Here is a 22276-nt window from a genome sequence, read left to right as displayed (position 1 = left end):
AAAAATGGGCAAATTTGAGCTAGAAGCTCTTGTCCTGGACCTCGCACAGCCATTTGTACCAGTGCAAGTAAGCACGGTCTCAAAGGAAATTCCTCCCTGCTGGGTTGGCAGTATTTCACAGCCAGATCAACCCCACACCCACAAACTCCAAAGGTCAGGCATTATACCTGTCTCTATAAGAAAACACAGCAAAGACTTTGTTTTTCCATCACTCAGCTTCTCCGGGAAGTTGCGATTCCCTTAATCTCAAAGCAAAGCCTCCTTTCTCATCCGATTTCTCCTTAGTCAATATTGTGCCAAAGAAAACCAAAACAGTAACCCAATGGCTAGCATGTGCAAAAGATCAAGGCTGCTTTATTGCAATGGTGGACGAGTTACAAAGAAGCACTGACATGAGAGCTGGTGACAATGCACAACAGGAAAACCACATCACTCCCAGTCATTTCAGAGGCAGGAGAATACAGGGGAAAACAGGATGTTTTCACTGGCAGGGGCTCGAGAGCCCCTAAGTTTGCTGAATCATCACCTTTTCAGTGACAAGGAGTCAGGACTGAACATCTCCAGGGCTGAGCACAACTGCCCAGCCCGCCCCTGCTCGCTGCTGCCAGCCTTGGAAAGCCCAGGGTTGCACAGCTGGTGTTAACACCCTGGATGGCACCAATTACCCATTCCCCTCACGGGCGCTGGCGTTGGCAGCTCCATCTGCTCTCCCTCCCCTAGAACAGGGTGCCTCAATGGAGATGGTTGTCTTGCACCAGGCCTACACACACACTACCAGCAGCACTGGCATCTCCTTCCCTGAGCCCACTCGGACCTGAGGGGACACAGAATCAGCATTGTCTCAAGCTTTGGGATAGAGCAGGGAGAAAAAAAAAATGCATCGGGGTTTGTCTGAAAAAGAGTACTGAGTTAGGCAGTTTTCTGCAAGTGCTTGAATGTGCTGGAAATCAGCTGTTAACTTGTGCCCAGCTCTCTGTGGCTATTCAGGTATTTGGTACTTGAGGAGACATCCTGGCCTGTCCCCCCACTATCAAAAAGGCAGTCCTGGGCTAGCTGGGCAAAGCACGTCGTCCAGGCTAACGATAAGCAACTCTGATCATCCACAAAATTTGCAAGGAGGGGAAGTGCCACCTTCCCCTAAGATTTATAGTTATTCAGGAGTCTGCCCTCCTGCCTCACTCTCCACATCCTGAGGAAAGCCAGGACAGACAGACCAGATCTTCCAGAAAAGGGAGGCCATCAACCGGGAGATGCCTTCACATTGCCGCAAGGCCAGCAGAGGAGAGCAGGGTCAGGACAAGGACCAGCACGCCGGACTGGTTGACTTCGGAGATCTTGAACCCCTTCCCCAGGTCCCACGCCTACCAGGAGAGAAGAGACACAGCAGTTAGGATTTCCCATTCAGGAACTGAGACAATTCCCAGATAGAATAGACCTCCAGAGCCAGGGATCCACTGCAGGGAGTAGGCAGGGTTAACTCAACGGGACTAGGATAGGCCTTGATGGGGGATACGCCAAAGCAGGTAAAAAGGCAGCTTTTTTGAAAAATTCTAGCAAGACCACCCCAAAGCACTGCGTATGAACCAGGGGGAAGGCTACAAGTGTCCCATCACTGTAGGGGTCTCCTTGGACGTAGGCATGCGTGCACCCTGCCAGAGGAAGAAGTTATCCCCCACCAGTCCCCCCCTCATCTATCAGTAAAGCTGAATCCACAACAGTCGCAGAGCGCCAGGTTCGCTTTGAGAGCAGCAGCTGCTCTTTGCTTGCTTCACTCCTGCTGACAGAAATAGGTTGTGAAACCCTCGCACAAGCCACAGATCCAAGGCCCCAGTAACATCTCTAAAGGCAGAGTGAGCAGGTAGTCCCCAGCAAATCCACATAAACCTCTGGGGTACAGTGCAAGCTGCAAAGAGCCAGGCTGAGCCCAGATTGCAAGGGAGGATGCTGAAATGACAACCCAGAGCTGGGAGTCCCTCAGTTTCCAGGTGTTAGATGGATTTTGAATCTCTTATCTAACTTTGGTCAAGTGCAAGTAAAAGCTGGGTTGCTCAGCACAGCCCTGTGGAGCGCACACCTTGTCCCAGCCTGCCAGCAAACCACTGGGAGCTCAGAGAAGAGAAGTACTTGGGGCAGAACCATGAAACAGAACCCGCTCCCTTGCTGTCATCTGATGGGCCGTGCTGCCAAGCTCAGCCAGGGTCCAGTGCTGCTGGTTACGTTCTTGGGCATCGGAAGACAATTTAAATGGCATCCTAATGCATATGTGCAGTCACAGACTTCAGCATGCATTCAACTCACGATGCTCTGAACAAGCAGCCGGTTATGACTGCTCCATTTGCCTAACGGCATCTCCATGAGCGAGCAGGGCTCAGCCTGCTGCAGGTCCCACGCGCAGAGGCCTCATCTGATGTGGAGTGCTTGAAGAGCAGTATAATGAGTGCTTGCAGCACTGCAGTCGGACACCATCCACCCCAAGGACCCGCAGAGTGGGCTCCTCTCGCACAGCATGTGGCTGTCATTCACCCAGAACGGCTTGACCAGGCGCCTCCCAGCACACTGACATGAGCATCTTTTAACAGTTGCTCTCAGGTGTAGGATGCAAATATAACATCCAACAGTTTGAGTGCACGGGTCGCGTGTTTCCATGCTGGAAGCAAGGGAACCTGTCAGCACGCGCAGAGCAAGCCCGTGTCTAAAGCCCTGCTCTCCACGTGGTGCTCCCTCCCTGGAGCAGAAGGATCATGTCACACTCCAGGCCAGCTGCCTTTGCAATTTGCTCCTGTAAGACCAAACCTATCTGGAGCTACAAAAACACAAAATCAACTACAAAAGCAGCACGTCTTGTACTGTTGCCAGTTGAAAAGCTCTGCTCTCCAGCTCACCCTCCTTTGTTAAACACAGGAAGTTTGGCTGAACTGAGCTGATTGTTCCAAACTTCAGCCCAGGGCAAACATCACAGGTTACTTTTAAGCAGAGCACACTTGTCTCCAAGCCACTGTTACATGTTTTCTGGGCTCAGTAAACAGCATGAAGCACTTTGAAGACCACAACACAACAGCTGCATTACGAGCATGAGATAATGAGCAAAGGGTGTCACTTCCACAGCACCTGAGTCCGTGGTTCTGCAGACACTTCCCCTCAGCTGTAACATCTGCTCCCTGCCACCCCTCTGTTATCCTAGATCTATTCCCCGTTTGGCCCTGCAGGCAGCTGAGGAGGTAACATGGGGCAGGGGGAGATGCTTCAACTATCCTTGCCGCTAGGAGAAGCATCAGCGTAGCGATGCTTTTGGCAACTTAGATGTACCCAAAAATAGCACCTTGTTTCTGAAGCACTTTAGGTGACTAATTCCCATTTCCAAGGGCACCTTCCCAAATACTGCACACGTCATTCCCTCCGCCAGCAGACATTTTCCTTCTCTTGCCCCACTTCAGGCGCGCGCGCGCACACACACACACACACACACACACACAGAGCTCCCTCGCAAAGGCTACTCACAAGGTGTCGGATTCCATTCCAGGTGTGGTAGGAGAGGGGGAAAGCCAGAGCAAACTTAGCAGAGTAGATGAGAGCAGGCCCCAGGCTGAGCGACTTCACCATTGCCAGGTAGTGGGGAAACTGCTCTGGGAGAACCAGGGCAGCCAGACCGAAGAGGGAGACTCCTGAGAAAGACAAAGCCAGCAGAAGCGTTACCAGCACCTCGCTGCCAGCAAAGAGACCCAGGCTGGCAGGAGCACCCTGCAGCTGAAAGTCTGGGGCCCCAAAAGAGGACACCAACTCTGAGTCTCACCATAGTGCTTGCATCATCCCGGGCCCGGAAGCAATAGAGCTCACAAGTTTTGCCTGGGAGCAAATTTGTGCCCACTTTTTCCCTTGAGGAGCTACACCTACGCTAAAGAGCAATCCGGATAAATCCAACAGACCAATCCGTCAGCTCAGCCATGTACCCCACAACTGCAGAGAAGGTAGCAGGGATAATTTTTCTAGTTCCACTAGTGAGACCACCTCTATGTTTCTGGTTTTGTGACACAGCCGTAACCAAACTAACAGCTCATCATGGCTAAAAGGAGGAGGAGAGAGAAGGGCTCTCCCTACTTAGCGGCAGTGTTAGCTGCACTGTGACAATGTACCCTAGGGTGGTGAGAGGATACAAACTGGGGCAGCAACACACTGAATCTGGGTCCTGCACCAGGAGCTGCATTACTCATACAATACCCTGAGAGTAAACTGGCATGAGCTCAGACATTTGCAGCCAAACCAGCCCAAACTCCAGGTTAAAGGGACAATCAAGGCTGAAAACATAAGATGGCAGCTCTTCAGTGAAGTCCTCAGACCCGCATTTCAGGACAAAAATCGCTCCATTGCCAGCCACTGACAAACGTGCCAATTTAGCGAGACAGCCTCAGCAGGGGAGTGCTGCGCACCGCCCGAGCTAACATCAGCAAAGAAACCAGGAAACAAAGACAGTTTGACATAAGTGGCTGCACTAGCTGCAGGAGCCACGGCAGCTTCTCCCTGTCATTTCTAGGCCAAGAGGGCTTCTCCAGATGGTGCTGCCAAAAGAATAGGAACGATCAAAGTGAGCAGAGTCAGCCAAGTCGCGATTCACCCTCCGTTCAATAGCGCCTGATTACACTGCAGCGTGCTAGCTTGAGCGCCCCAGCTGAGGCCGGCACTGGCAGAGAGAGTCAACCAGCTGCTTCCCTGCTCAGCCACTTGTCTCTTCAATGGCCTTTGTGTTCGCCCTGAAGAAAGTGCAGGAAGTTAGAGGCTCCTGTAATTATAGGCCTTGCTAGAGAGGAGATTAACGCTTCCGCTCTTCCTTCTAGCATCAGGGCTGTTGAGCTGTGGTCGGCAGAATGGAGTCTCCCTCGTACTCTAACAGCCCGGGAAGTGGCCGTTTTTCATTCCAATACTGGAGTTTGATAGGTGGTTCCTTTATAAGGAAGCAGAAAGGGCAATGGTGAATCTGCCAGCTTGGCCCATCTGACAGCAAGCTGGACAGCTTGGACCGTTGGCAGAGAGCAGCCCACAGAGCCAATTGGAGATACTGTGCCTTCACCACTCACAGCTCTGGGCTGAGAGAGCAGCAGATACAATCCCAAAGCTGGGTGGTGCCAGCACACAGCCTTTCTGGCCAGCATCACTGCCATGTAACGCCCTGGATTCATGCATGGAGCAGGGCACGCAGCCCACCTCAGAGGGGCCAGATGGGCTCACAGGGGGCAAAGACAACTGCTAAAGTCACCTTGCTGCCGCTTGGAGCGGTAACCAAGCATGCAGCCATTTGCTGCTCTCCCACAGAGGATGCCCAGGCTCTTCAGCGAGGCAGAACCGGGCCTAAACTGGCCGGCAGACAGAGCACACCCTTGGGGAAGAGCCAAATTCTCACCGGAGCTCTGCTGTGTGGATGCAGGTGGAGAAGGGCTCCTCAGGTGCCCTTTCCTGAGACCTCAGCTTCCACTAAAGTTAACTTCTGCTAAAGACACACCGGCATCCCACCGGCATCACCCTCAGAGCTGCTCAGAAGTCAGAGCCTCGAGGTTGGAAACTGTGCCTCGTGGGAGGCCAGGTTGGAAAGGGCAGGCAGCGGCCCTCACTGTTTCCTCCCAATCTACCCAGCTGCACATTCAGGACAGACAAGTCCTCAGTTTGTCACATATCCTTTTTGAGCCCCCTCCTCCAGCTCCCTTCTACAAACATCAACCCAGCTCCTCCAGCTCAACAGGAGACTCTGAGCTATCAGACAAGCACCTTTCCGCCGCCATGAGAGGGCATTAATGGAAATAAAACAGCCTTTCACAGTTAGACATTGGATCGCTGAGTCAAACTATGCGAGTCAAATTGCTGGTGGGGGTTTATCAGTTTCGATGCTGCACCAGCGTCTCTGGGAAGGCAGCAGCCACTTACAGGAAGCTGAAAAACTCCACCTGTGCATAACAAAAATCATCAGGAAACTCTGCCTGTCTGCCAGTCCTTTCCTCAAACAGAGCCTCTTGTTAGGATAAACCAGGAAAAGAGAGTCACAAAAGAGAAGGTCTGAGCACTGGAGCAGCTGGTCAACTTTTTTCCAGCTTGGGGAGGCCCAGGAGGAAACAGTGTCGTGGAGAGTCTGAGATACTGAGAGTCGTGGAGGAGGAAAGGCCACAGTCCTACAAAGGCTTTTAAGGATTTTACTTCTGGGAGAGCATCGCTTCCTTTGTGGGACCAAAGCAAATCATGGCACAAGGAGACTCAGGCACAGATACCCAGGGGATGGATAGATATTCAGGGGGCAGAGAAAGATGGAGGAGACGAGAAACCCTGTTGCCGAAGCCAACATCACAACTTGGGATAAAGGCGGGAAAACAGCGAACCGGAACCACATCTGCAAATCAGTGAGCACGATTGAGAGGTCTTCACTCCTGCAGCCCCCAGCGCACCGACCGCCAAGAAGAGCTCAGAGATTCACGCACCTACACTCAGCGCAACACCGGTGCCCCGATGCGTGATGGACATCGCCATGGGCAGAGACCACCTGCAAAACAACCAACCTCATCAGCAAAACAGACAGGGCACAAAGGCAGAAAACATAATATTAGAGATGCTTCCAAGGCAGAGACACAAAGCACAGCCCATCTATTCCTAGACAGCTCTGTGCTGCTGGGTGAGTATTTCTGCACTCAGAATTATTCAAGGAATCCAGCCAGAGCAAAAGGGGAAAGATGAGGGAATGTGCAGAGGCAGCTTGGGAATGACAAATGCCACTGGCACGGGTTTGGGAAGGGGAAGGGCTGTGTCTGCCGAGAAAGGAGAAAACTGCAGGGATCCTGCAATTCAGGAACAAAGGGAATAGGGTTCAGGCATCCAGACATACGGATAAATGACAGAACCTTGAAAAAGTGACAGAAGCAGCCCAAAAGAAACTGTTGTCTCCCTGCAAAGGGAACCTGACAGCCCAAAGTTGGCCTCCTGCCTCCACCCCAGACTTGTGCCAATTCCAGAGTGGGACACGTTGTTCTGCACAACCACCCTCCGCGGAGGCTGCTGCCTTTCAATAGCACATTTGAAAACACTGCCTGCCTTTGGGGAATTTTACCTGCTCTCACAACTCCGTATGAAAAAAGTGAGTTTCATCAACCCCATAACATAATTGGGGCTGTGATTCCCCTCCGCCATATTCCAACCTCTCAAAGCTGAGGCTGTTCATAGCGTAACACAGACCATCTCCCCATCCCGCACCTCTGCCGCGGGGCCAGCCCACCTGCCAGAACTGACCGTAGAAAAGTGCACAGCCCTCCCAGCCAAGGGTGACAGTGAGAAAGGGTTTGGCCCCAAGCTACGCATCAAAGCCCAGAAGTGCCACTGCGCGAAGCCGAGGAGGCTGACAAGTCTCTTACTTGTAAATTGTGATGTGAGGGGACAAGGGGCGATTGGACTTGGTGTTCTTATCCCAAAAGCGGGCCATCTCCTCCTTCGCTGTTGTTCCCATGGGGACAACACTGTAAAAGAGAGGAGACAGGATGCGCAGAGAGACAGGCAGCGATTTACCCTTCCCTGCTCCGCCGGCCAATGCCGCAGTGGCTCTCTACCCTCACAGCATGCAAGTTCCCAACTGACCTTGACTACAGCAATAAAAAGAACAGTTCCAGCTGTGTGCAAACATGGGTAAAGAGAGGATCGCTGCCAGCTCTCCAGAGTTTATAACAATACTCAGGATGGGAAGCCGCTGTTGTGTTAAGCTCTGTTATGTACTGAAATCCATTCAGCCACCAGAGCAAAACCACCCCCCTGCCGCCCCAATCAGAGTATAGGATATCAGATAACATATTACATAATACTGATAACATGCAACCTGCTCTTTACTGCCACGGTAATTGCACACTGTACCAAATAAAGAGCTTGTAATTTAATGTTCCTGAGATTACATAGCAATTACACTTACAGCCCAATTTAGCAGAAAATAACTATTTCTCTCTAAGCCTGGCAGCACGAAGCACAGGAACAAGGGGGCTTCTGCTGATCCTCGCTCTCATCAGGTGCAAAGGCACCGTGCACTTGTCACACAAAGCGATCCTGAGGGGTAGCAGGACTGCCTCCTCAGCAAGAGGTTCAGGCCCACTCTCAGCACCCAGCCAGGCATTTCCTTCATCTCCATACATAGCCCCAAACCTATGAGGCAGCACTTGCCCATCAGTAAACAGGCCATACACTTGTGATGGCATGACGTTGTAAGTACCCAGCCACCACATGGCACTGATTGATCAGAATTACTAAGCGGATAGAGCGCACACATGCGCCAAAGCTTTAGACGGGATCCTGCAGGGAAAGAACTTAATCCCGTTACTCTCAATAAAACCTCAGACTCACTGTCGTGCAGAAAGGCTGGGGCCAAGCCGAGCCAACAGGCATCGCTGTCCAACACATCTGCAAGAGAAAATAGAAAAGCTTTGTGAGTGCCAAATAAATGCCTGAAAATGCAAGCAATACGCGGTCAGTGCACGGGATTCACCATCTCAGTGGTACACGTCTTAAAAATCAGTCCTAACATGAGAGGATCTGGGCCGTTCTTAAACAAATCTTCCAGCTGTAATACTCAGCCTGGCTCTTAACTGCAGTCTCCAGACTCTGCCTAGGGGTTCATTCTTTACAATACCCTATAATTAGTCTACTCAGCTGTAATACCTTGTTTATAAGACCGACATAAACAGCACTCTAAGCTCACAGCTACACTGAGGTAGTCCATTTTTCACTCTCGCTAAAGCGATTACTAGGGCGAGTGGTATGTATCCCCAGAAAGGTGCATCTGTCAAGCGCCATGGAAACGGCTGGTGGCGGCTACAGCCCTCCAAGCGCCTAAAATACAGATATCAACCCCCTCTCTTTCCTCTAAACACTTGTTTTCATTACACTGCTTCATCACCACCGTTTGTTAAGCTCTAAGCATTACAGAAATGACAGGTCACTGTCACAGCCCAGTGCACACAGCATTTCAGTCACACCAACACTTCGGGCAGGAGGTAAAAAGGGATTTTATGGTGTCCAAAGGAGTGGGAGCTATTCTCTACAGACCAATTGTAGTAATTGTGACTTTGACATTCAAGGGCATTTCTCCAGTAACTGCGGTAGAGAAACAGGCCCCCAGTCCAGCTACAGCTCAAGAGTTTGCAGATGTGGGCTGGAATCTACAGCACCCGCTCGCGAACGCTCCTGTCAAGGACAAAGCATAAAAGACAGCGCGGCATTTCCTGATGACACGATGAGAACGAAGTGTGTAATAATGTTTGGCACATTCATCTGCAGCACGATGACAAACACTAATTAATCTTCTCAAACACACAAGCATCTGTACCAGCATCTCCCACTGTTTCTTTAACAGCAGTATATAAAAGAAGCGCTAGCGCTCTTAAATTGTTCCGTAGCCAGTCTAGAGGACATGGTAGGAAAAACATCTGGAGGTCAGAGCTTCAGCAGGTGTGAGCGCGTAACAAAAGTCGTTATTATTATCCACTCTGACTTCCTGTACAAATGATCTATAGGATGTTTCCTTTTAAAATTCTCCCTCATGTTCAAAGGTGGATTTGAAACACAGCAGACCTTTAGAAAGGCATTCAATCTCGATATATGAAATTTCAGCAATACAGAATCCACCCCAATTCCCAGGTCTCTGCACTAACACGTAGATCTTATTTCTAGTTTGAATTTGTCTGGCTTCAACTCCTATCCACTGAATAGTGCCACACCTTCGCTAGCAGGCTGAGGAGTTCATTGTTTTCAGTTTTCTATCATTTGTATGCATCTACCTTAAGAAAAAATCAAGATAGGAGCACTTTCCGTTGCATTGAATAGACCCAATACTGAGTCCCGCACTGCAGTGCGACGTGGCCAATTGAAAAAACCTTCTATATACCTTTTCCAGTTTATCAATGTTCTTCTTGATGCATGGGTCTGACAACTATATCAAGAATTTCAGGATAAAACAGCAACAGCTAGACTGGGCCAGACCAAACCTCCACCGAGCACAATATCATTTCCAACAGCAGCCAACAACAGGTCCCTGGAGAAAAGTATGAGAAAACAGACAGGAACACTGCCCTGCTTTCCTCCCAGCTTCTAACCATTTGCTGCTCACAGACTTCCCAAACCCGACACAGTTTCAGTACCTACTAAATGGACTTTTTTCCTCCATGGCACTGTATGGCCAGCTCTCGAACCCCCTAAGCTTTCAGCCCTCACAATGGCAGGAATCCTCAGAGCTTAACCAGATGTGGAGAACCACCTCCTTGTTCATCCTGAGCCCACCAAGTACCAGCATTATCCGATACCTCCTAATGCTTAGATAAGGGAAAGGAGGTGAATGATTAATCTCTGTCTGCAGACTATTAATGATTTATATACCTCTCTCATATCCTCCTCAGTCATCTTTTCCAGATTAGGAGTCCTAACCTACTTCGTCTCCCCTTGAACGAAAGCTGCTCCATACCTCTCCTTGGGATAGGGGTGGAGGAAAAAGAGCGAGGGCAGGATCCGAAACGCACACAACATTCAAAATAAGAATAAAATCCACAGTACGTTCATATTTTTCAAAGCTAAATTCCCCAACAGGAATTCTCCATCAGTGCAATTTTTATTTTTTATTTTTTAGACGCAAGGCTTTACATCTTGCTTCAGTGAAATGAATATTGCTTGCAAAACACAGCCCTCCAGCTAAGCAATCAAGGCCACTCTGTACCAAGGACCTGTCCTCTTCATTATTTATCATTCTCTCAGTTGTTGCATCTTCTCTAGCTCCCCATCCATTAGCTTACATTTCCTTCCAGATGACTGATAAACATGTTTTTTTAAAAAAGGAAAATTAAGTCCTAAAACAGAATCCTACAGCCCCCCCCACTAGCAACTTCACAGTACAGCTTCCCCACCCCTGCACCACACCTGAAAAAGGGTGCGAAAACTAAGGAGACAATTCACTAACAATATAAATTATTCAGGGACTTTACAAAGTACAACTGATTGCAAAGGGCTAGGGAAGGATCTTGTGCTGCCTAACAACTCTGCCATAAAGTGACAGTTTAAATGAAGTGTCTATAAATGCACAGCAGCACACTTGATGAAAACAATGCTAACTATACACATAACATCACAGTTTGCAACCGTCTTTTATAACTCATAAAGAAAATTTCTGAAGTCACTGGGGATAGCTCTAGAAAAGCATCAGTTCAGTGTCACATGAATAGACGTCTTTAAAATTTATCCTGCAAGACAGGTCTATAAAAATCACTCGGATTTTGCTATGGAGGAGGCAAATGAGCAATGATTATATATGCTTTTTTATCTGACAAGTAGAGGCAGACACCAGACGAAGTTATCAGGCACAGACCTAAAACTAAAGAGATCTACTTTTTGTTGTTGTTTTTTTAAACACAGGATGTGATCGCACTGCAGAACTCCTTGCTCCAGCAGATACTGGAGGCATTCTCATCTCCTGCTGCTGGTGCAGTCTCGTTTTAAGCAAACTGGCACACATCACAAAAAGCTTTCCAGCAAAGCATGACTGCCCCACTTGTATTACGAGAATAAAAGCCAAAACACTATTTCAACACCAATATCAAGAATATTGATAACTGGGGGCTGGGAGGAGGGAGGCCACAATCTTGAAGAAGCAGAAAACTTTCTGGTGGGGTTTCAAATCCGAAGAGGCACCTTCAGTTCAAACAAGTACAACTCCCTCCCTCCCTGTGCTCAACACCACGCACATGTCAGGAAATGTTCTTGCATTTAACCACTGAACTCCCTCTGCACCTACAACAGAAGCCACCAGCACCACGTAAGGCGGATCTGTGAGTTTGGGGCCACCATCCTGAACGCTGGCTCTGAAGCTCAGCGACACCGAGCTGAGAGAAACCCACCCAGGCACTCTGGCGTCAACTCCAGTAAGATCCAGAAGAGCAAGGGAAGGGGCAGGACGGCACAGCCCGGAGCAGGAAGAAGTGACACTGCCCCTTTCAGCGGCAATAAACCGCTAATCTCACCTAGAGGCATGCTTATCTATGTTTAACCCCACCTTTGTAAAAACACCCAAGCCTCGGTTTTGCTCTCGCAGACCTCACACCGACGGGAATCAGACTTCTGCTTTGCTACAGCTCCTCATTTTTCACATTCACAGCCCAAAAGCTACCTCCTCCACCGTATTTTGGCAGAGGGACAGCATGGTAAGCTGCCACCCGCTTAAGACTATCCCCACACTTCACTGCTTCTCTACAGCGGCTCTCAGAGCTGCTGGATCACAGAGGAGCAGGGTGAAAGGAAGCTGCGCAGACGCGCGAATCCAGGCCTCTGTCCTGCTTTAAACACGCTAAGCGACAACTGAGAGCCACGAGAGAGAGTCCAGCGTCTGCTGCACAAAGCTACTCGGCTGCACTGCGTTCCTGCTCTAACGTTGCCGCCGTCCGAGCAGGCCCAGCAGGACGGGGCAGAGGCCCCCAGAGCGGCTCCAGGCCGCCCGCCGACAGCGGCCTCGAACGCGCCTCGCGCAAACGCTGTCAGCCACCAGCGCAAACCGTCCCCGCCGCGGGCGGAAGCGGCGACGGCGGCACCCGGCCCGCTCGGGGCCCCGCACGCGGCCCGGCCGCCCCGCGAGGCCCGTCCCGCCGGACCCCGCCGCAGGCAGCCGGGTCCGCGGCAGAGGAGGGCTCGGGGCCCCGCCGCGGCGGCGCCCCCCGGGCCCGGCCCGGCCCAGCCCGCCCCGGGTGTCACCTCAACGCCAGCGCCGCCATCTTGGGACGCCGCGCACGCCGGAAGCGGGCGTGACGCACTTCCGCTCCCGCCGCCACCGCCCCGGGCCGGGGTTGGGGGGGGGGGGGGTGCGGGGCGCCGGGCTGTCCCGGAGCGGTCGGGCCCGGCCCGCTCTCCCGGCCGCCTCCAGGGCCTAGGGCCGGGTCGGGGGCCGCCCGTTACCCCCCCCCGGGAGCTGCCCGTTACCCCCCCCGGGAGGCCGCCCGTTACCCCCCCCCCGGGAGGCTGCCCGTTACCCCCCCCCCCGGGAGGCTGCCCGTTACCCCCCCCGGGGGCTGCCCGTTACCCCCCCCCGGGGGCTGCCCGTTACCCCCCCCCGGGGAGGCCGCCCGTTACCCCCCCCCGGGGGGCCGCCCGTTACCCCCCCCCCCGGGAGGCTGCCCGTTACCCCCCCCCGGGAGGCTGCCCGTTACCCCCCCCCCCGGGAGGCTGCCCGTTACCCCCCCCGGGAGGCTGCCCGTTACCCCCCCCCCCCGGGAGGCTGCCCGTTACCCCCCCCCGGGGGCCGCCCGTTACCCCCCCCCGGGAGGCTGCCCGTTACCCCCCCCCGGGAGGCTGCCCGTTACCCCCCCCCGGGAGGCTGCCCGTTACCCCCCCCCGGGGGCTGCCCGTTACCCCCCCCCCCCGGGAGGCTGCCCGTTACCCCCCCCCGGGGGCTGCCCGTTACCCCCCCCGGGGGCTGCCCGTTATCCTCCCCCCCCGGGGGGCTGCCCGTTATCCTCCCCCCGGGAGGCTGCCCGTTACCCCCCCCGGGGGCTGCCCGTTATCCTCCCCCCCGGGGGGCCGCCCGTTACCCCCCCCCCGGGGGCCGCCCGTTACCCCCCCCCGGGGGCTGCCAATTACCCCCCCGGCACCTGCCTGTTACTGTTCCCGGGGGCTGCCCGTGTCCCCCAGCTGCCGGGGCGCACGCTCCCCCCTGCTCCGCTTCCCCGGCGCCAAGGCAGGGCCGGAGCCGGGTCCACCCTCGGCTGCCTGCCGCCCGGCTCGATGCCTCGGGGCGAGCGCGCGCCCCACACCCTCGGGGTTAACCCCCAAATCATCCCGGTGGCAGCAAAGCCCTCCTTCCCGGCAGAGCGCGAAGGGCTTGGCCCCCCGGCGGCTCTGGCTGCCCCGAAAACCCGCGGCCGCCGGACAGGTTGTATCCGATCACAGCGGCCCCTGGGACGTGGGCTGGGCCCTGGGGCTACGGCAGGGAGCAGTCCCCCCGTGTCTCCAGCTCTCCAGGAGCCCCTTGCCACGCCATGGAAGCAGGTGGATGATACCAAAGGAGGGAAACAACATTGCTCCCTAAGCGGGAGTCTCCGTCTCCCCGTGCCACTGCTCTCCTTTCCCCAGCTGCTAATTCTCAAGGTTGAAAACTTTCCATGGAAAATCACACTTTTGACACAAGTTTTTCACCCAAGACACCAGCTTTCTTTCAAACTGGCCTTCCTGGAGTTTGGCGAAAGTATTTGGGAGTTTATTTTCAGTAAATAATTGAAGCGCTGAGGCAAAAACTCTCAAGGAGAATCACCTGGTGGGGCAGCACGTCGCAAGAGTGAATATGTCTCAGCACTCTTAAAGCTCTCCGTCGGCTCCTGGTCGGGTCAGACCCTGCCACCCATCGCCCTCTTGGCCAGGGTGATCCTGCTCTGTCCCCTGGAGATCCCGCTGTGTGTCCTGCCGCACCAGTGCCACTTTTCAGTGGCGTTTGTGCCAGCGCAGTGTCCTGGCAGGGACACCCGCCGTGCGCAGCCTGGCTCAGCTGGCACAAAGCTGCTTTGTGGCGCCCTCGGCCTGGGGAATGTCCCAGGCTCGGCCCACGTGCGGGAGTGCGGACACCTACGGACCTGTGCGTCCCGGGAGCAGCTCACCTGCCGCTGGTGTTTCCAGGATGGGACACAGGCACCTCTCCATCCTTGGGCATCTCCCGTGGTGCTCACTCCTCCCTCCACCACTTGGTCCTCCACAAGCCCAGGGAGATGCCACCATGGTGCACAACAGGGATGCAGCAGCATCCCGAGGAGCACAGTTACCACCAGAGCTGTGTTTTGGAAAGGCAGCGATGAGGTGAGGGCAGAGCAGCAGGCAGAAATGGGGCCAGCTTTGCGGTGGGAGTTAACATTAGCCCTGGCCTGTTGGCATCAAGGGGGTGGTGGCAGCTTGGTGGCTCCCTGCTTTGCATGCGGCCAGGACGCCGAACGGGGAAGGATTTGCCCATCATCCCACAGCTGGAGCTGGGTGGCTCCGTGCCCTGGGTGACCATCTGTCATCAGGGTGGTAAATCCCCTCCAGGGAAGCCAAATATCCCCATTTCTCCAAGCGTTTTGGCAGGATACATCCCTCCACAGCCAGGGCACTGGAGCTACAGCACGGCTGCCCAGGGAGCCCACCTCCGGCGGGGCTTTCCCCTGCACCCAGGCAGAACCCCTCTCAGTCTCAGCAAAAGCCACTGAATTGCTGAGACTTTCTCAAAGCAGCATTTTCACCCAAAATGGAGCTGGAGCAGAGTCTCTTGGGAGTCTGCTTGGTCACAGCTAGCAGTGTCGCTGGTGGGGTAGGACCACAGAGCTGGGGGGTGCTGGAGGACTGCCAGAGGTAGGCTGTGACCCTGGACGCCCCCTTTGCCCCCGTAGCTGGGAGGCGCTGGGGGCCCGCGGCACAGTCGGATCGAGGCCTCAGGCCCTGCGATGCCGGACGAGGCCAGGGTCTGCGTGTCTGTCCACCTGCGGGGACGGAGCCAAGGGGTGGCACCCAGCCGGTGTTGTGTCCCAGGATGCCCCGACTTGCAGCAGGGCCGAGCGGCTCCGCGTCCGGGCATCCGCGTGCCCTTGCCCTCCGGCTCCGGCCGCATTCCTGCAGAGCCGCCTCCGCCGCGGCAGGGAATGCGGCCGGACAAAGGGCGCTGTGTGCCCGGCTCCCCGCCTGCCACATGTTTTCCCCTCCTCGCCCAACACCAAACAAAATGCCCCCTTTCAGCTCGGGGTGGCCAGCACCCTCTGGCCCCCACCGCCCCGGCTGCCCGGCGCCCATTGGCCCAAGGCCGGGGCACCGCCGGCATCATTCGGTTCTGCTTGCTCTTAAACCTCGGCACCCATCCTCCTGGCACCCTTCGGCACGGACCGCCGGCCCCGCGCACCGCCAGCCCTCCCATGCGGCTCAGAGCCGCGCGGTAACAGGCAGCCACCATGTCGCAGGGTGCCCGGGACAGCGGGAGCCTCGTCTTCCTCACGGTGCTCCTGGCAGCGCTGGGTAAGCGGCCGCTCCGGCGAACGGCCCCCCGGAGGGGCCGGGATGGGGGGCAGGCACGGGGGCATGGAGTCCCATCCCGCGGCGGTGAGCTGCGTCGGGAACCAAGCCACGGCCAAAATCCCAGCTGTGGCTGCGGGGCCGGAGCCTGGGTGCGGAGAGGGGCGCCGGGGCAGGATGCTGGAGGGTTACGGAGGAAGCGGTCAAAGGGTTTGGGACCTCCAAACCCCCCAGAACTGGGCTTCTGGGGTGGCCGTGGGGCTGGTGGCCACCTAGGTGTCTGCCTTCGGGACCGTCACCGGCGGTGGCCAAGCTCCCGGGCCGTGGGGGTGTTCGGGACGGCGTGGTGCCGCCTGCCCCCCGGCCGCACACCGCGCAGTGTAAGGACCTGATTGTTGTGCGGGCCATGTCCAGCCGAACCCCGCCGGGTGCCGATGTCCCCTGGTCCCCATCACCAGGCTGTGCGAGGTCCCCAGCAATAGCCACCTCCCTGGGGTGCCGGGCCCTGCCGGACCCCCAACCACCAGCCGAAATTGAGCTGCCGTCCTTGGGGCGATGCCCTGGCACACAATGTCCCCTTTGAACGCCCCGGGGCGTCCCCTCGGCTGACGCCAGCCCCAGCCGCTAACTGCCGAGGGTGTCCCGCGGGCGAGCAGAAGCACCCGCCAAAGCCACCCGCGGTGGCACAAAGGGCCGCTGTCCCCTGCTGGCCCTTGTGCATTCTCCGGGGCCAACAAAGGCCCTTTGGTGCCAGCCCCGGGCTTGGCGCAGGGCCGGCGCGTGGGCGCAGAGCCCCGGGGCGATGCTCGAGCAGCCCGCGGCAGCCGGCGTGCTGGGGACCTGGACCGGCCACAGCCCCGCTGCACCCCGTGCATCGCCCTGCACGGCTGGCCCCGGTGCCGGGGTGCCCCCCGCCAGCCGGTTTTCCCCCTCGGGGTGCCGGCGGATCGACGCTGATGCCTTTTCGCCCCCTCGCAGGGCTCTCCCCAACGCTGGCCATCCATGTCTACACGCAGCGGGAGGTCTACGGCACCGTGGGCTCGCACGTCACCCTCTCCTGCAGCTTCTGGTCCAGCGAATGGATCTCCGAGGACATCTCCATCACTTGGCACTTCCAGGCCGAGGGCTCCCGGGACAGCATCTCCGTAAGCGCCGCCCCTCCGTCCCGGCGTCGGGCCGGCCTCGTCATGCCTGGAGCCGTCCTGACCCCGCTGCTTCTCTTCTCCCCCCTCCAGATATTTCACTATGCCAAGGGGCAGCCCTACATCGATGACGTGGGCACCTTCAAGGAGCGCATGGAGTGGGTGGGCAACCCGCACCGCAAGGACGGCTCCATCGTCATCCACAACCTGGACTATACCGACAACGGCACCTTCACCTGCGACGTCAAAAACCCCCCTGACATCGTGGGCAAGTCCTCCCAGGTCACGCTCTACGTCTTCGAGAAAGGTACAACGCTGGGCCAGGCTTCGCACCCCCCCCATCCCTGCCTCAGTTTCTCTGCTGGCTTCATGCCCGCTGCATCCCCAGCTCTCCGGGGGCTAAAGAGCACCTCATGTCCCTGCAGTGCCCACCCGGTACGGCGTTGTCCTCGGCTCCATCATCGGAGGAGCCTTGCTGCTGGTGATCGTGGTGGTGGCCCTGGTGTATCTCATCCGGTACTGCTGGCTCCGGAGGCAGGCGGCCCTGCAGAGACGGCTTAGGTGAGCGCAGGGAGGATTTGGGGTGAGACGGACCTGAAACGGGGGCTGGCGGGGGAAACCAGAGCAGCCTCATAGACAGGACCCGGTTTTGCAGCGGGACCGGGCGGTTCGGAGGCAGGGGGACTGTGCGTACCTGGGTCCCGCTGGCCTTTCTGAGCTGCCTCTTTGCATTTCTGTGCCCGGTTTAGTGCCATGGAGAAAGGGAAGCTGCAGAGATCAGCCAAGGACGCGTCCAAGCGCGGCCGCCAGGTGAGCGCTGGGGTTGTGGGCTCAGTTCGGGAGGGCGTGCAGAGGCAAGGCATCCCCTGTCCCACACAGGTCCCAGGCCTGTAGCCCGTCACAAGGGGAGAATCCCATGGGAACAGCCAGGAGATGATGGAAGAGGGGAAAAAGTGGCCCAGGAAAACTTTCCCTTTTGCATTCGGGGCCAAACCCCGCTGGTGGGAGCTGGGTGTCCCCAGCGCAGCTGAGACTGAGGGAAGAAGGGCAAAGCGCCCGGGCGCTGGCTGGAAAACTGGGGCTGGGGGGGGGCCTGGGTGGCTGTCCCCGACGGTGCCCGTCGCACCCGCAGGCGCCCGTCCTCTACGCCATGCTGGACCACAGCCGGAGCACCAAGGCGGCGAGCGAGAAAAAGGCCAAGGGAGTCCTGGGCGATTCCCGCAAGGAGAAGAAATAGCGGTTAGCAGGCAGGGAAGGTAGCGCGGCGGCGGGCGCTGAATCCCCCCGCACCCCGAAGGTCGTCATGACCATCGAGATGGAGCTGAGGGGGGAGGCCGCCGAGGCCGCCGGCCTCCCGCCCACCGCCAAGTCCCCGAGCAAGACCAGCCTCAAAAACGCCTTGATGAACATGATCAAGATGGACTCGGAGAAGTGACGCCCGGCCCCGGCGGCCTCTCCCGGCCCCCCCTTCCCGGAGGGAAAGGCCAGGACGCGGCCGGCTCTGAGCCGCGGGACCCGGCGAGGAACGGGGTGTGGTCCTCGCCCCGGGTCCCTCGGCCTCGGGGACACCCAGGCGTCCCCAACCCCGGACGGGGACACCGGGAGGACGCCCCGAAGCCCCTCGACCGGTACCTTCCACTGCGCAACCGCTGCCCCTGCCCGGCCCCGGGCACAGGTGTAATTTTTTTTCTATTTGAAGATGCGACCGATGAGTTTTGGGCCCCTTCCTCGGGCCGGTTTGATCCCCCCCTCCCCAGGGACCTGCGGGGTCCCTGCGGGCTCGCGCCGCCCCGACTGCCCTTCACCCCACTCCAAAATCTCCTGGAGGGTTTCTTTGCCCCGATTTTGCCCCTTTTCTGACCGTTTTCTCGTCTCTTCCCCGCGACCGAGCTGCAATGACGTCGTGGGGTGGCCCCCGCCACGTCCCCTCCATCCCACTCCTGTCACCCCCTCTTTGTTGTCCCCCCCGATTAACCCTCGCGTGACGACACATCCGATAACCCCCTCCCCACCCCTCTGCATCAGCCAAAGCCTTTTGGAGGAGGAGAGGCTTTGGCTGGGCCCGGAGGAGCCCCCGCCGCGGCGCCCATCACCCCGGAGTGTTTTTCTACGCCCTGTATGTCCCCGAACCTGACGGCGCTCTTAATAAAGACTGACATCTCGAGGAGCCAAGGACCAGCCCCGGCTCGTAGCTGTCACCCATTCGTAGCAAGTCACCAAGGCAGGGTGGGGGGGGGGGGCGGGGGAAGGAAGATCACCAAGCACTTGCAAACTCATTGCATGGAGCAGAGGTTCCCCCCTCCGCCGTGTATCCCAAAGGAAGTGGGTCCTGCTGCTGCTGCTGTGCCTCAGTTTCCCTGGGTGCAGGGTGATGTCTTGCCCAAAGGGGTTTTCACCCTCACAGCGACCGCCAGCTCACAGAGGACTGGCGACTGTCCCCAAGGCCACCCGTCACGGCTGCTGCCACCCTCAGCGCAGACGTCCTTCCCCCTCACCTCTTCCTGCCCGGACCCCATCTGCAGCCATTGCAGTTGCGTACAACTAAAGCTCACCCCAGAGAGGCCAGCTCGTGAGGAAGGGAGCGTGCAGACGTCCGGGCCAGCTCGTCCCAACTCCTCGTGCTTAGGGTGCCCGACACCGAGGGCCCTGCACGTCCCCGGGCACGGCCGTGCCGGGGCTGGGCGGGGGGTGTCCTACCCCAGCCGGTTGTCACCCCGGCAGTGACGGTCACTGTCCCCGCAGCAGGGCTGGGGGCTGGACCGCGAGCTGGAGCGACCGGCTGGCTCCGCGCTGGAGCGGACCGGGAGCGGAGCGCTTCCCTGCCAGCACCTGGCGCCCAGGACCGGGGCACCGCCGTCCTGCCCAGCCTCCGGGGCAGCCAGGTCCGGAGCTCCCGGACCCCCGCAGCCCCCCCGCGCAGCGGTCCGCCGGGCTGCGTGAGCCCGGGAGCGGCCACTGCCCGGCCTGGCCCCATCGCCGGCTCTATAAGCATCTTTTCCCTAATAAGTCTGCAAAGCGAGCCGGCTGCCGAGCAACAAACCCTGGCCCTGGCCCCCGAGGCACCCGGGGCTTCTCCTGCCTTTTCCTTGGCCAGCAGGATTATTTTTCTTTCCAGAGAGAGCTATTTCTGCTAATGAGCTTTGGCTCCTGCACGGCAGCAGGAGGTTCGCAGCAGCGTGCCGGGGCCGCCTCAGCGGCGCGGGGGGGCTCTAAGGGAAGGGGCTGGGGAGGCTTCGCCCCAGGGGTTTCCCGGCTGCCCAGCCTCCAGCTCCCTGCCATCCTGCAGCCACCCAGTGAATTAACCCAGATGGCTTCGGTTTCCCAGGCACAGCTCTGGCACGCCGCCCGTCGTAGTAACACCTTCTTAATTAAGTCTGCGGGCTCTGGGGTTTATTTGAGGCTCCAGCGCAGGATATACCAGGAAGGAGCCGTCAAGTGAATGAAGGAAACCCTGACGGGTCCCCAGGGTGGAGAAAGACGGACCTGATTTTAATGACAGCACCTGCATGCAGAAGCGGCTCCTGGCCAGAACCCAGGTATCTTCAGCTGCTATTTTTGTCAGGATACAAAGCTCTCGTGCCGTGGTGGCAAAGAGGACCTGGGGCCAGGGCTATTCAGATAAACAGGTTGTCTCACTAATGATGCCCTGGAGTTGCATTAACGTCACCTTCAAAGCAAGCCTGACCGGCAAAGAGAACTTTGATACATGAAGAAGAGACGAATTTGAGCTTAGAGACAGCCCCAGAGAAAATAAAAGCTGCAAAAAGGAGGCTGAAAAAGCGGGAGCACAGCCCAGGCGAAGCGGCGCTGCCGCAGGGGGCTTTGATGCTCCGCGGAAGCTGCGCGCTGCCCACCGCGGCGTTCAAAGCCAAAGCGGGCTGGTCGCAAAGTGAAATAAATGAAGCAAACGAGGGAGGATGAGTCACGATAAAACACGAGCGCAGCAGAGCCGGTGGAGCGGCAGCTCGCAGTGCAGCCGCCGACCGTGAGAACCGGCTCCAAATCCCAGCGCAACCCGTGCACGGCCCCCGGCTCTGCAAGCCGTGCCGGGAAAACGGAAAGGAGATACATCTGCTCAGCGCGGCGCAGGGGTCCCTGCGAGACCCGTTTCCCTGCTAACATCCCTCTGCCCGGCTCGATTTCACGCCGGAACCAGCCCTTGCAGCCCATCGCAAGGGCCTCGTGGTGTTTTCCAGCTCACAACCCTCGCGATGGTGGTGAAATGCGATGCGGCCCCCTGGGATCCAGCCAGCAGGTGATTATGAGGGTGATTAACGATCTCAGGAAATGAGAGCCAAAACACACCGCAAAATCTTCATCCCCGGAGGAAGAAAAGCAGCTGCCGAGGAATGGGGTGATTTATGGCAATTCTTTTATCATTGCTGTAAAAATAGTGCGATGGGAAATGAGGCCAGCTCCAGCTTTCGCAGGAACAAGCAGCTGGATGGGAGGCACTCACTACGGGGTGGAAAACCAGCACGGATGCAAACAGGGACTGGGGGGAGATAGGGAGATGTTAAGTAAATTCCTAAGGTTTGGCTGAGAAAGTAGGGGTTGGTCCAGATACAAAAAAGCACAGTGAGGAAAAGAACAACTGTCAGCAGGGACATCTGTGTCCTGCAGTGCCCCCAGGACCAGGACACAATCCTGCCCCAGAGATCGATGCAACGCACCGTTTGGGATCGATATCCCCTGGGGAGCTGGACGAGATACGAAAGACACATTCAGACGCAATTATTTAAAATCCCAACCAGCCCCTGGGGGACGGAGGCGCTGACAAAGTCCAGAGCTTTGCAAGGGAATCATGTTAAAGACGAAGAAGGAGCATGTAATTATAGAGAGCATGAGCGGATTTCTATGGCTGGGATCTCCTTCCTAACGCAATCGCCAGCTGAGGTGGAAGCGGTTTCAGTGCCCAGGGAAAACAGAGACCCATCCCAAAGGCTGAAGTTCAGACTGCTGCTGAGCGGGACAGGACAGCATGGGACAACCAAGCTGCAAAGCAAGCCTGGCTCCAACGCCACGTACACCCCGGGGGCGTAGGCAAAGAAATCAGCCTTTCATACCCTCCTGGGGCAAATCCTGCCTCTCTCCTGCCCATACAACCCCCTCCCAGCAGCCCCATCTGGGCATCA

General features: G+C 57.1%; 2 protein-coding genes across 2 annotated transcripts; one reads left to right on the top strand and one right to left on the bottom strand.

The window, feature by feature from the left end:
* Positions 1 to 327: 327 nt before the first annotated feature.
* SDHC (succinate dehydrogenase complex subunit C) lies at positions 328 to 12899 on the bottom strand. The gene is made up of 6 exons (XM_068922122.1): positions 12733 to 12899; positions 8350 to 8406; positions 7380 to 7481; positions 6456 to 6517; positions 3499 to 3662; positions 328 to 1361 (listed from the first exon to the last, which is right to left on the bottom strand). The coding sequence occupies exons 1-6, from the start codon at positions 12750 to 12752 to the stop codon at positions 1257 to 1259; spliced, it is 510 nt and encodes a 169-aa protein (XP_068778223.1). The 5' UTR covers positions 12753 to 12899; the 3' UTR covers positions 328 to 1256.
* Positions 12900 to 14917: 2018 nt separating this feature from the next.
* MPZ (myelin protein zero) lies at positions 14918 to 19316 on the top strand. Its single transcript, XM_068922115.1, has 6 exons — positions 14918 to 16002; positions 16978 to 17144; positions 17235 to 17448; positions 17567 to 17702; positions 17891 to 17951; positions 18274 to 19316. The coding sequence occupies exons 1-6, from the start codon at positions 15939 to 15941 to the stop codon at positions 18376 to 18378; spliced, it is 747 nt and encodes a 248-aa protein (XP_068778216.1). The 5' UTR covers positions 14918 to 15938; the 3' UTR covers positions 18379 to 19316.
* The last annotated feature ends 2960 nt before the right edge of the window (positions 19317 to 22276 follow it).

This window comes from Struthio camelus, chromosome 30 (assembly GCF_040807025.1).
Source record: "Struthio camelus isolate bStrCam1 chromosome 30, bStrCam1.hap1, whole genome shotgun sequence".
Lineage (NCBI taxonomy): Eukaryota > Metazoa > Chordata > Aves > Struthioniformes > Struthionidae > Struthio > Struthio camelus.
The sequence above is the reverse complement of the archived record's forward strand: the minus strand, read 5'-3'. Positions and strand labels throughout refer to the sequence as shown.

Excerpts from the sequence above, each read along its gene's own strand:
- SDHC (XM_068922122.1), bottom strand. The coding sequence starts at position 12,752 with ATGGCGGCGCTGGCGTTGAG. Across the intron at positions 6,518-7,379 it reads CCTCACATCACAATTTACAA|GTGGTCTCTGCCCATGGCGA; the intron begins GTAAGAGACTTG and ends GTTGTTTTGCAG. Across the intron at positions 3,663-6,455 it reads CGGTGTTGCGCTGAGTGTAG|GAGTCTCCCTCTTCGGTCTG; the intron begins GTGCGTGAATCT and ends TGTCTTTCTCAG.
- MPZ (XM_068922115.1), top strand. The coding sequence starts at position 15,939 with ATGTCGCAGGGTGCCCGGGACAGCGGGAGCCTCGTCTTCCTCACGGTG. Across the intron at positions 16,003-16,977 it reads GGTGCTCCTGGCAGCGCTGG|GGCTCTCCCCAACGCTGGCC; the intron begins GTAAGCGGCCGC and ends GCCCCCTCGCAG. Across the intron at positions 17,703-17,890 it reads GCCCTGCAGAGACGGCTTAG|TGCCATGGAGAAAGGGAAGC; the intron begins GTGAGCGCAGGG and ends TGCCCGGTTTAG.